The 14,266-nt window shown below is 34.2% G+C and overlaps 1 protein-coding gene across 2 annotated transcripts in view; it reads right to left on the minus strand.

Moving 5' to 3' along the window:
- The window catches only part of LOC135132908 (transmembrane protein 178B), a 63,260-nt gene that overhangs the window by 3,126 nt on the left and 45,868 nt on the right, over positions 1-14,266 (minus strand). The window contains exons 4-6 of one of the 2 annotated variants that reach the window (XM_064061126.1): positions 12,589-12,726; positions 3,684-3,781; positions 3,355-3,520 (exon numbers count right to left, since the gene is read on the minus strand). In XM_064061126.1, coding sequence (XP_063917196.1) covers positions 3,355-3,520; positions 3,684-3,781; positions 12,589-12,726 — 402 coding nt within the window. Of the gene's footprint in view, positions 1-3,161; positions 3,328-3,354; positions 3,521-3,683; positions 3,782-12,588; positions 12,727-14,266 lie in introns of both variants that reach the window. The other variant, XM_064061125.1, reaches the window with a different exon arrangement.

Raw genomic sequence — 14,266 nt, forward strand, 5'->3', positions numbered from 1 at the left:
ATCTAGTTTTCGGTATTAAAAAAACAAAAAAAAACAAATGCGGCAAAGAATTTAAAACATTCGAAAATCTGGTAAGCCATGGAATTATTTTTTAATTATGTTAGTAAAATTGCACTATGAAAGCTGTTTTTTTTTTGAGGTTATGTGTTTATTACACTGACAATACAAATGTCAAACTGACAAGTAACTTCAATGGAACAGAACAGCGACAACATTGTCTAGGAAGATTTTTGGTACCAAGATGTACTTTAAAAAAAAAATGAGGTTAGGATGATTTTGGTTTTCATTCAAAACACGTTGTTTTTCTTTATTCTATTTTGACTTTTTGGACATGAAATTTAAAATTTGAAGTTTTTTGTACTACCAACTTGCCAGTGTTAAAATAAGCCCTAGAGGAATTTTATTCGGTACCAACTTAATTCAACAGGTTGTGGTTTTTTAATTTTTGAGTAAACAGTACTGCCAACTGCCAGCACAGTTAAAAAAAATCCATGGCTGACTAGACCACGTTTTTTTCTTTTCGATCATATTGATATATAGGGTGCGTCACTAAGCGCTCGGTCCTCCATATCTTATTTATTATTAGACACATTATTACAATATTTTGTGGAAGGATAAATAAACGTCCTAGCTTTGTTGTGGTGTCAACTAAATCAAATTTTAATATACAGAGTGTTTATAAAAAAAAGTAAAACTTTACAGTCTCCAAATATCGATATTTCAGTTTTTTCAAATGGGACACCTATATTTTGTTACTGTAAAAAGTAAAAAATCGCAGTAATTTCAATTTTAAATACAGAAAATACCCAGCAAAAAATAGAACAAAAAATGGAATAAGATGCAGTGTTAAAATATAGGCTGTTCCATTTGAAAAAACTGAAATATAGAAATTTGAAAATTGCAGTAATTAAAAATTTTTTATAAACACTGTATATGAAATTTTATTCTCATTCACATCTTTCCACAAAATGCTCTAACATAGATTTTAAAAATAATCCTTCTGTGATTTTTTTGCGAACCCTTCCATTGCTAAAAAATTCAAGAAAATTGGAACACCGTGCCAACGTCGCATCGTAATTTCAAAAATAAAATGTGGTTGTAAAGCTTAAGAACGACCTACTTTTTGGCCAAATTTCTTTTGTCAACAAATTCTTGGGTGACTAGATTAGAAATGTAAAAAATCACCCGGTATTTAAAAAAAAAACAAAAAAATTCAAGTAACGCGGTAAAGAATTTAAAACATAAAATGTCATGATAGAAAAAAGTATAGTCAGCCATGGGTTTATTACACTGACAATACAAATGTCAAACTGATAGGTAACTTCAATGGAAAACAACAGTACTGCCAACACAGTTTAAAAAAAATAATTTCATGGCTGACTAGACGACGTTTTTTTTTTCCGATCATATTGATATACAGGATGAGTCACTAAGCACGCGGTCCTCAATATCTCACTAATTATTACTCACATTTTTACAATATTTTGTGGAAGGATAAATAAAGGTAGGCGGTTTGTTGTGGTATTAACGAAATCAAATTTTAGTGTACAGAGTGTTTATAAAAAATAAAACTTTACAATCTTCAAAAATCGTTATTCAAGTTTTTTCAAATGGAACATGTATTTTGTTATTGGATCGTTATTAACAAAGTAAGAAAATCACAGTAATTATCACTTTATTGAAAATACCCAGCAAAAAGGAGAAAACAAAAAATACAATAAGATGCAGTAATAAAATATATGCTGTTCCATTTGAAAAAACTTTAATATAAATAGTTGAAAATTGTAATAATTAAAACATTTTTTTAAAACACTCTGTATATAGAAATTTAATCTTATTCTCATTTCTCACAAAATGCTCCAACATAGGTTTTAAAAATAACCCTTCTGTGATTTTTTTTGTGAACCCTACCCTTGCTAAAAAATTTCAAGAAAATTGGAACACCGCGGCAACGTCGCATCGTATTTTCAAAAATAAACTGTGATTGCAAAGCACAAAGAACGACCCACTTTTCGACCAAATTTCTTTTGTAGTCTGGGGTCACTAAATTAGAAATTTAAAAAATCATCCAGTATTCAAAAAAAAAACCAGACAATTCAAATAAAGCAGCAAAGAATTTAAAACATAAAATGCCATGATCGAAAAAGTCTATCCAGCCATGTTTTATTAAATTATGTTGGCAAAACGTCACAACAGTACTGCCACCACAGTTAAAAAAAAATAATTCCATAGCTGACTGGACGACTTTTTTTTTTCATTATATTGATATACAGGTATGTCACTAAGTGCGCGGTCCTCGATAACTCATTAGTTATTAGATACATTATTACAATATTTTGTGGAAGGATAAATAAAGGGAACTACGCCCTTTAATGTGGTAGCAACTAAATCAAATTTTAATATATAGAGTGTTTATAAAAAACAAAAACTTGGAACCGGAAGCGTCGCCGCCTCCCTAGGATCCGAAGCAGCCCCGTTCGGAGTATTATTTCCATCTACAGTACCCCTGACTCATTTTTAGCGATTGTTAGTGCTTTTATTACAGTCATATGTTAAATTATTTCACATATTAACATTCAATATTTTGTAACGAAGATTAATTTCCTGAATATCAATCCGTTTCACAATGACAGTTGTGAAAGATATTGGCAAACTATGATGAGAGGTCAAGAAAAGTATGTCGGAGTTAAAGATTATTCACTTTCGATCGACCCATCTAGAACATATGTGATCGAAAATGAAACGAATTACAGTTGGCCGTGACGTTAGTTTCATAGTTGGTGCTACTGCATAACTGTCACCACATTGTTCTGTCAGCTGATTTACGTCAAATTTGGGGGCAGTGGTGATAGGCAAGGCCAACTCATTCATTTTATTTTTACAACAGTGAACAGACCCATGGTGGCTGTGAAGTGTGTCATGCTTGACATACAAATGCCAAGAACTTAACATAAGCGACAATATAATTACATAAATATGAAAGACGGTACCAATTTTACGGAAGTGAGCTTTGTAAATGACTAGTCTTGTCTAGTATATTATTAACACGCACTCGTAAAACAATTGTAATTCATCTCGTAAGCTTTCCATCTACGATTTTCCGCATTCTATTTCTCCTTCAGAAAACCACCATTCCCATGAGAATGAACCCCGAAAGTTACCAGGCATTAAGTACTGCATGTTGATAGCTTCTTCCCGTTCCCTTTCGCCCCGCAGACACATGGCGGCTCCAGAAAACAGGATGGCAGCAACCAACGACCATCCCACCCCAACCCAGGCAATCATGTAACTCCAGTCATAGTTGACTCTGGTATTGTCACGCAGTACCTACGAAATAAACACTCCATTACAAACCTGGCATAATGTACTGTACGTTGTTCAACTGCTCCTTCTCTTTCTCGTTGCTCAGGCAACAAGAACCAAAGAAGAACATGAAAGAGGCAGCCAACGATGTGAAAACGCCCAACCAGCCCAACACGAAACTCCAGTCGTACATAAACTCGGTATTCTCTTGCAGGATCTAGACGTTTAAGATCACAAACAGTGCTCAAAGATCGAGAATGATCGCTACTTGACGGTCTGGGGTTTAATGCGACTCGCGAACAACAGCCCTCGAGCCGGCCGCTCGTGCTCAAAATGCGCTATTAATCCCCAGACCGTGATCATTTTCGATCTCGACTTACGTTGCTCCACTGCTGATAAAATTCCTCGCCGACGACTTTTTCTTTCTCGTAGTATTCGACGCCGTGCCATAGGCCCATCCCGCCGGCACTCAGCAGACCTGAAACGAGGCGATTCAGAGCAAAAAGAATGACGAGAATCGGCGCCGAAACCGTAATAATGTATTATCTGTGGTGTGGAATTCCGAAAATTGTGCTCGGATTCGTGTATAAGCGAATGAAAGGGATTCCGAGGAAGCGTAATTGGCTTGAAGTCTAGTCTTATAGAAGAAGAGCTTTTGTATATTGTTTATCTATATTGAGCCATCTGTTCCAAAGTGGATTCAAAGAAGGATCGTGCTTTTGCGTTTGTTTCAGAGGTGGATAAAAGAGCTATTACAGCACGTGTGCGAAGTACTTTCGCAATGGCTAATTGTGTGTAATTTATTTTTGACTACAAAGATTATAGCAAGTATGTGAAATTTATAATTTTATTAAGTTAAGTGTTTGAATATAGAGATTTCAGCTGATTTTACCGACACAGGTCACTAAAAGGTCAGAAAGGTGATCTTTTGGTGTAACCTAATGACCTCACCACTTTATTAACTGTTAATGTTTCACTATTTCGCCTTTTCGTGTGATTTCTAAGTTTGATACATAGTCGTTTTGTGCCATACTTGTGTTAAAAAAATAATAACAAAACAACAACAATAAACATACCTCCAGGCTAATTATTAGCTGAAAGTGAAATTTGTTACCAAACGTACAAATCACTCTATTTTAGTAAATTATGAGTGCACGGAAAAAAGTGAGATTGGCTTTCGCTGTTTCTGTAATACTAGAGAGCTCAAAAATCGTAGATGATTGTTATTTACCAATCCAAGACCCCCAGTTTACACATGTGAGACTGGTTGAAAAGATGTACGAGTATAAAAAAGCGAGACCTACTTTTTCGTACTCTAGGGGTCATGAAACGTCGAGAAAACATGAACGTGGACCCTATCCAATACTTGCTTAGCTTACGATTCAGAGTAAAACCAACGCAAACTTGATAACGTTCTCAAGACTCAAAACCTGCAGCTTGGAAAACCTTTAAATCTATTTAATTTAACTTTTCTAGGAAGTTATAAATATTTGAAGAACTTTTTTTAAACACCAACATCGCATGACTACGAAATTTTAGTAGAGGACGAAAATAAAGTTAGGTTAAGTTACTTATTTTGTGACAGTAGCTCGTACTTCTTAAAATAAGACTGATTTTTGCAAATTTAGTATTTACCAAGATAAGACTGAATAACTAAATTATTTTATCGTTTTTCACGGTTATTTGAAGATCTTGTGCGAAAATTGCTTCAGATTATAAATTTGCATAAAAGTCTCCAGAAGCCAGCAATTTTTCCTATTCAAATAATATCCGTTTTAAAATTTTTTGGAAATTATTTTCCCCGTTGTTCACAGTTAATTACCAAATTGCTACGAAAATGACGTTAGGTAAATCTTAAAATCTTTAGACTAGTTGGCCATGGCTTGACATGCTTACTAAATAGACCCTTGTTGGTTACGTACATAGGGAAAAAAAGAAAAGTCACAGTAACACTGCCAAAAATATAAATGTGTGATCTTGAAAGGGTTAATGCAACAAAAAACTAAGCAACAAAAAAAAACGTAGCATTTTCATTTCAGATGACTGAAAACAATGTTTTGGTGGGCCACAATATGTTTGTGATGATTTTTTGTCAAGTTGGCAATGTATTTAAAATTTAATATCAAATTCAAATTTTGGGCACCAATTCACTAGCTGCAATCGGCTCATTGGTTTTCAGGTGCGCTTATGTCAAAATTGACAACTGTGAACTGATATGCCAACATTGCTGCCAATAATTCAGAATTGCCACCCCAAAAATTTGCTTCAATCATTAACAGTATTTACGGCCCATAAACTAATAAAACTGTTTATTATAACAGTAAGATTCATATCTTGGCGATAGAAGAATCTAATGATTAATGGTCCATTTCGTATTAAATAAATGATATAATTTGACATTTATACTTTTTTTTTTTTGAAAATCCTGGTGATTAATTAATTCTGCTACTTTTTAAGAAAACTAAATAAAATCTGTTGCCAGTTTCAAATTTGTTTTTTTTTTCACTGAAAATCCGGGAAAATTTATGAATTAAACTGGAAAAGTGATCAAGTTGGTTTGCATTTTTATAATTTTTCCCTACGTTTTTGCTTTCCGAGCGAGTTTCATGTTTTCTGGAGGTATCATGACCCCTAGTGTACGAAACAATAGGTTTTGCGTTTCCGTCCGTCCGTCTGCCGTTTGTCCTAACCAAAATTTGCCTAATCACCCCATCCAACAATTTGGTGACGTCATTTCAACAGTTTTTATATTACATGATCGTGGAACCTGAGTTTTTTTTGCCTTATTCTTAACGCCGCTCCTGAAGATACCATTTACGAAAGTGTGCGAAACGTTGAGCCCAAAAACTCAATTTACACGGTTCCAACCCGGAAAACGATCATGTATTGATTCCGACCGTGAAAGCCTCCAAAATTTGTTTTTATATTAATATTATTTCAAAGTTATACATTACTACAGGGTGATGAAAAAATGACGTATGTGCTTCATGGTACGTCATTAAGAAGGCTTTGAAGAACTGGAAAAAAAATGGTTAAAAAGACCTGCACTAAACTTTTGAAAATATCAAACGTCAAAGTTGAAGAATTAACTTCGTAATTCTGATTTGTTTTAATATTTTCCATTGTCTAATAGACAGTTAAACAATTAGTTATTAAATAATAATTTACTAAAATACAATCCACAACGTCATTTTTGAATACTCTTGACAGATGTATCGGAATTTTAGAATTAAATTCATATTAAACCATACCAGAATACCGAAGTTAAGTTTAATATTTTCAAAAATTTGGTTCAGAGATTTTTTTAACTATTTTTTTTTTGAGTTCTGCAGAGCCATCGAGCAAATCCGAATCACAATTTATAACTTTCGACCAATTTTTTTAGCCTTTTTTCGACAATTTTTTTGTCGCTTTTTTGTTGTTCTTTTTTTATCCCCTTATTTGTCGTTTCTTTTCTATCACGTATTTTTCTGTTGTCTTTTTGTCGCTTTTCTTTGGTCGTCTTTTTTTGACGTGTTTTTTTGTCCCCGTTTGTCGAATTCGTTTGTCTCCTCGTTTACCGATGTTTTTTATCACCATTTTTGTCGCCTTTTTCATCTTTTTTTTTGTCCTCTTATTATGTCGATTTTTTTCTCTACCCCTTTTTTACTGTCATTTTGTCTCGTCCTTTTTTTTGGTTTTCCGTTTCCGTCTCTGTTGTCTGTCCTATGTCTGTCTGTATCGAGTTTTATTACACGTGTGTATTGTGCCTTTTTTTCTTAACATACGTAGTCATCTGTTTTATATTTTTGTCGTGAAAAGATGACTACGTATATTAAGAAAAACAGGCAAAATATAAGCCCCACCCACCCACCCTACTCCAATTGTGATGATTTTTTTATTCGTCGTGAGCCAAGAGGGCGGAGCTTAATTGCAAAATCCTTATTTCTCTGCAAGAAATTCCCATGTTTTTGAGTATCGTGTTGTCCAAGGAATGCTATATACATTAAGTAAAAATTGAAGCCAGATTGAGATCGAGACGAATGAATGGGGCTTATTTTTAGGCTTTTTTTTACTTAATCCATATAATTTGCTTTAAACAACGATTACTCAAAAACATATTTCACATAACAATTTTTCACGACTTAACGACGGGTAAAAATAATCATCACTATTGAGACAGGGCGGATGGGCGGGGCTTATATTATGCCTTTTTTTCTTAGTATACGTAGTCATCTGTTTTATATTTTTGTTGTGAAAAGATGACCCACCCACCCACCCTATCTCAACTGTGATGATTTTTTTTATTCGTTGTGTGCCAAGAGGGCGGAGTTTAATTGCAAAATCCTCATTTCTCTACAAGAAATTACGATGTAAGACATGTTTTTGAGCATCGTGTTCAAAAAATACTATGTATATTAAAAATTAAAGCCACATTGAAATCGAGACGGACACGATTACTCCAGAGCATATTTCACATAGCAATTTCTCTTAGGAAAACAAGGATTTTGTAATTAAACTCCGCCCACGACTTACGACGGCTAAAAAAAATCATCACGATTGAGATAGGGCGGGTGGGCGGGGCTTATATTATGCTTTTTGTCGTAATATACGTATTCATCTGCCATTTGCCAAAATCAGTCTTATTAGCAACTACTAACCCCGCCCACCCACCCTCTCTTTTTTTAGAGGATATGTCATTCGCCAAAATCAGTTTTATCTGTAGATAATATCCGAAACTCCTAGGCCGATTGGTGTCAAATTTTAATTTTATGTTCTTTTGTAAAGTGGAAATAGGAACTAAGAGAACGTAGGCTGTTAAAAAAAGTTTTATTTCCACTCAAGATCTCCCATCTTCGCTCTTCGACTAATTCCCACACCTTATCTTAGAAAGTACTCGCCCCGCCCATCCACCCTTTAGTTTTTTAGAGGGTATGCCATCAAGTACTAGCCCCGCCCCCCACCCATTTTTTAGCGAGTATGTCATTTACCAATCAGTCTTATCTTAGCAGGTACTATCCCCGCCCACTCACTCTATTCTCATTCTAACGATTTTATTTTTGTTGAGTTCCTTTCTTCTTCTCTCTTTCTGCCCTCTAACATATCCAATTAAATTAGCTAATTAGGTAAGGTCGTGTTCGAATTTTTCTTGGCCTTTGCGTTTCCCTCTTCTGCTAGTTTTTGATCCTTTGTCACGATACTAGAATATATTTCTGCCTATCTTTAGCTTTTCCTTTCCTTCCTGCTCATTTCCCATTGAGTGATCTTTCACCATATTTTCTTCTTTACTAAAGTTAAGTTTAATATTTTCGCGTATTTTTTTTATCGTTTTTTGTTGTTTTTTTTTTGGTTACCATTTTTGGTCGCTTTTGTTGTAGCTTTTTTCGTCGCAATTTTCTGCCTCCTTATTTGTGGTTCCTTCATATGGCGTTTTTTTACCTCCTTTTTACTGGCTTTTTTAACTCAAATTTTTGTTATATATTTTTATGTCTTTTTGTCGAGTCCTTTTTTTTGTTTTCCATTTCCGTCTCTCTGTTGTATGTTCTATGTTTGTCTGTGTCGAGTTTTATTACACAGATAGTGTCCGAAACTACTGGACCAATTGGTGACAAATTTTATATATAAGTTACAATATCGTGTCGACTAACAATTTGATGACGTCCCCTCATCATTTTACATAGTACAGGTGATCCAAATTTTATAAACTAATCTGCTCCTGTATTCGTGGTTTATGAATCCACCTTGATTTCTATCACAATCGTTTTGTACCAAACTTTTCAAAATATTTAAAGGCAAAGTTGAAAAAGTAACTTCGTAATTCTGATTTGTTTTAATGAACTGCATTGTCTAATAGACAGTTAAACAATTAATTATTCATAATTTAACAATAATTTACAGAATATAATTCACAACGTCGCATTTTACCACTGCTGGCAGATGTCATTTTTCACAATTTTTATCGGAATTTTAGGTTTAGATTTTCAAATAAATTCACATTAGAATTACGAAGGTAAGTTTAATATTTTCAAAAATTTAGTTCAGAGATTTTTTAACCATTTTTTTCAAGCAAATACGCCACTTTTTCATCACCCTGTCTATTCATACACTTGTATATATTGTATATGAATCCGCCTTGAAACTTTATGACTTTCGACCAATTTTTTTTGCGTCAGTATTTGTTGCTCTTTTTGTAGCTTTTTTTCGTCGCAATTTTTTATCCCCTTATTTGTCGAATTTGTTTGTCCCCTCTTTTTACCGATGTTTTTTATCACCATTTTGTCGCCCTTTTTGGTCATTTTTTTTGTCGTCGTATTGTGGTCCCTTTATGACGATTTTTTCTTTCTACCCCTTTTTAACTGTCATTTTATCCGGTCCTTTTCTTTGTTTTCCGTTTGCGTCTCTCTGCTGTCTGTCCTAAGTCTGTCTGTATCGAGTTTTATTACACCTCTGTATTATGCCTTTTTTTCTTAATATACGTAGTCATCTGTTTTAAATTTTTGTTGTAAAAAGATGACTACGTATGTTAAGAAAACAAAGGCAAAATATAAGCCCCACCCACCCACCCTACCTCAATTGTGATGATTTTTTTATTCGTCGTGAGGCCAAGAGGGCGGAGCTTAATTGCAAAATCCTTATTTCTCTACAAGAAATTACGATGCAAGACATGTTTTTGAGCATCGTGTTGTTCAAAAAATGCTATGTATATGGATTAAAAATTAAAGCCACATTGAGATCGAGACGGACACGTTTACTTAAGAACATATTTCACATAGCAATTTCTCGTAGAAAACAAGGATTTTGCAATTAAACTCCGTCCACGACTTACGACGAGTAAAAAAAATCATCACGACTGAGAGAGGGCGGGTGGGCGGGGCTTATCTTATACCTTTTTTCGTAATATACGTACTCATATGTTGTAAATTTTTGTTGTGAAAAAATGACTGCGTATATTAAGAAAAACAGGCAACATGTAACCTCCACCCACTTTCTCTTTTCTTAGAGGGTATGTTATTGGGCAAAATAGGTCTTATCTTAGCAGGTACTATCCCCGCCCACGATTTTACTTTTGTTGAGTATAATAAGATCCACCTTTCCTTCAGACTAGATAAAATGAATCACTGAAATGAAGGCGGGGTGGGTGGGCGGGGTTAATTATATGTTCTTTTGTAGAGTGAGAAATATCCCATCTGCTCTCTTCGACTAATTCCGACAGTTGCTTTCCTTTATTACTTTCACTTTTATCGCTGGATCATCTTTTTCCACCATCTTCTATATTGCCTATTCTTCGTTCTTTTATTTCTATTTTGTCTTTTATTTTTTCTTTCTTGTGGCCATGTTTTTACTAGATACCGTGCTAAAGTGCCATTTGTTTCTTTTTATTCTGATGATACATATCATTATCCTGTCTTCTTTTACCCCCATTATTCTTCCTTTAGCTCTTCCTTTCTTCTTTTCTCTTTCTGCCACCTAACATATCCAATTAAATTAGCTAATTAGGTAAGGTCGTGTTCGAATTTTCCTTGTCCTTTGCTTTTCCCTCTTCTGCTAGTTTTTGTCCTCTTTAGCTTTTCCTTTCATTCCTATCTATTTCCCATTGAGTGATCTTTCACCATATTTTCTTCTTTTGGTTTTTTCTTTTTCCTTATAATTTTTGTAATCTTTCTCGATAATCTCAATTTTCTTCATTTGCCTTAACTTAAGCTACATTCTTCCCCATATAACGAGGAATCGAAAAGTTTTTAGATTAGAGTTGGCCACGGCAATATTTGTCATGTCTTTCATTAAAATGCAAATATTTCCATGGCCAACTCTAATCTAAGGCAAAAAAATAATTATTTATACACGATTTACCCAGAAAAATTTATAGGTGACGTCACCACATTATTTTTTATGCTCAATTAATACAAAAGCCATAAAGAAATCTTAAAAAAAAATCATACAAGCGTTCAAAATGATGACCGAAAATAAAATTACTATTAAGCTGTTTTCGCTTTGATGTAGTCTCAATTTGGGTAATTTTACTATGTTAAGTTAGAATGTAGACAATGAGGTGCACCACCATCCTGTTGAAACTCTCAAGCAACTATTGTAGATCAGTGACAAAAATATTCATTTGAAACACAATTACTTTTAACATACTATTAAATCTATTTTGTCACGGCGAAAAGTGAAACCTTTCTCCTACAATTCAAACTCGACATTTATTCAAAACGATATTTTCTGCGTTAAACAGTACGTCGATGACTTAATTACTGCAATTATACACAGTTGTAATTATAGTTACTTCCTGAAAAAATCCACATTAGACTATATCAGTCACTCAAGCAGCAAATTTCCGGTCATACGCCATAAAACCACTTAAATCACCTTCATAAGTGAAACCTTTGAATTAGCTGATAGCAATAATTACAACAAAGTACCGATAATTACTCGATATGCCAATTTTTTCCACACTTTTCCTTCCCACTTCCTCGTTTATTTATTCACTATTGCTTCAGAATAGTCAATTCAATAAAAATAATATAATCAATTTTACAAAGAACCCATGAAGTGTGCTTCCTTCACACCATCGCATCGATCTATTTCTTGCGCAACTTTAGACCATTCACAATTAAAAATCTAAACACCGTGACACGATTTACTACAAAAACCGTCAATAGAGACGAGCCAGTGGCGTACTACGAAGAATGAACACCACATCCATCATAACTGTTCAAGATATTATTTACATATTTTTGTTCTGACTACTCAATTACTGAGATAAGGAACGACATTGTCTGCAAAGTTCACGAAAGATGAATGCCAGTTTTGTTTTGTGTTTGCTGTTGTGATTAGATCCACTTCCTGACATAAGAGCCAATTTTGGAAATTTTCATGCAGTGATGTTGCCGAACCTGATCAAATTCTTAGTCATGTCAATTTAAGGACCCAAGAAAGTTAGGTTATGACATTTTTTGTAATTTTGGCTACAGGAAGTAAGATGGGACTTTTAATTTTGGTGTAAATTGACGGAATTTTCTCAAAAAAGTCATTTTTGTTGCACCATGGCACACTAAAAACGACCTGAACGGTTTATAGTCGCTGATTTGATTCATATAAAACTAGTGTAATTTACGTTTTAAGATTGGTAGTTACAAATGTCACTGTCAAATAATAAAATCAACTCGCGGCATACAATCAGCGCCAACACCCAGAATAATAATCATCTCTACCACCGTACTCTGGGTTTGATTGACTGAATCGTAATGTGGCAAATGAAGCCTGACAAAGGTCGACGACTGAACACATTTTTTAAAATTCTCTTACATGCCAACAGCATAAGGATTGCGGTGGCCGTTATGTTGCTGGGGGACCTCCTCCAACAGCCCGTCACTCCCGTGCAGAAGGCGGCGAAGACGGCGACAAAGGCCAGGCTGAACAGAGCGATCATGGAGCGACCCATATCTGGAAGAGGGAAAAATCAGATGGTCGTTCCAGTTTAGAGTTGTTAGTTGTTCATTCTAGTTCTGGTTACCGCTAAGGCTAATGGATTGAATATGTTTATTGTGTTGGAATATAACGGGGCAATTAAATCGACAGCTAAGTGCAATCTGGAGAGTAGGTGAGGAGTCATGCGGGTTTTGGGGGTACTGTAACGAATTTTATAAAAAATGGATGTCCTTTTTCAGCACGAGTTACACACGAGGAAGTCTAACAAGGTGAAATTTCCCCAAGACCAAAAATAATAACATTAATAACACTAATAATAAAAAAAGATAATTTTTATTCCTTTAGAAAGCGCCTGTTCGATTGCATTCCGTTTTGTTTTGTTAACACACTTTTTACAAAAGTGAATTTTTAGTTTGTGATACACTTCTCGATGCATCTGTTTGATGTAACGAATTTGATTTTTTTTCGAATGCGGGCTCGTGATAATTAAGAGAAAGTCGGATGGGGGGTTTGCAACAATTAAAATTTATGTTTGTTGCTTCATTTTTGTTTCCTTCGACTAACAAGGCTTCAATTGCGATAATAACTCTCTCGCTATTTTTTTATCGAGTGCCAATGATCTTAAGTTCCGTTTGTTGATTCCAATCACTGCGATTATTTATCTGGTTGTGTCATTATTAACCAACTAATTAACCTAATTTTGAAGCAAATGTTCTTCAGTGTTGCGTCTGCAATAAATTGGATGCAGCAGCGCATCGAATCGTTTTAACGAGCGAAAAAAATCATGGAAAAATATCGGAAAGAAATTGTATTTATTCGTGATTTTCACTCCTAGAATTTTCTGAAAAAATTATTTTGAAAATGATTTGACACGTATTTTTCGTTCGCCTGAAAACGCCATGAAACGGAAAAGTACGCTCTAAAAAAGCGGTATGGAAAGTGATTTTTAATTAAAATGGTTGAAAGCACTAGAGCGATTTTGATTAATTTGATACGAGATCAACCGAGATAAATATCTTGTGGTGTTTACCACTTCCAGAGGTTCCGTGGTTTCCGAAGAACTATCTACGTCTACCGAAGATTGCCGAAGACATGTGGTATGAAAAGTCGCTATAAATGCATGTAAGGCAATGTCAGTACTTTTCAGTAAATTTCAAATCTTTAATTGATATATTTTCCTTCATAAGAGTGTATCAAAAAATTTAATTTTTATTGTTTCTCTAAAAATTGCACTTTTTTAAGAGGTTCCATTTCTATGCCAGAAAATTTTCGATCACGAAAAAATATGGAGCGAATTATTTTCGAAATTAAATAGTTTCCACAGTAAAATTTTCGTCCACTTTTTTCATACATCCTGTACTAAGTAGAAACGACCAACTGTTAACCTTTTACTTTTAAAAAAGTAATTTCGTTGATTTCATAATCTGATATGTGTAACTCCTTTAGGGCTACCATTTAAAATTATTAAAAAAAAACATGGTATTTCGTTTGAAAATTACACACAAAATGAAATATGACATTTTGAAACCGAATTTTTCGAAAATTTTGATCCAGG

Source organism: Zophobas morio, unplaced genomic scaffold, assembly GCF_036711695.1.
Source record: "Zophobas morio isolate AGI-343-1 ecotype UQ-CSIRO unplaced genomic scaffold, CSIRO_AGI_Zmor_V1 ptg000021l, whole genome shotgun sequence".
Classification (NCBI taxonomy): Eukaryota; Metazoa; Arthropoda; class Insecta; order Coleoptera; family Tenebrionidae; genus Zophobas; species Zophobas morio.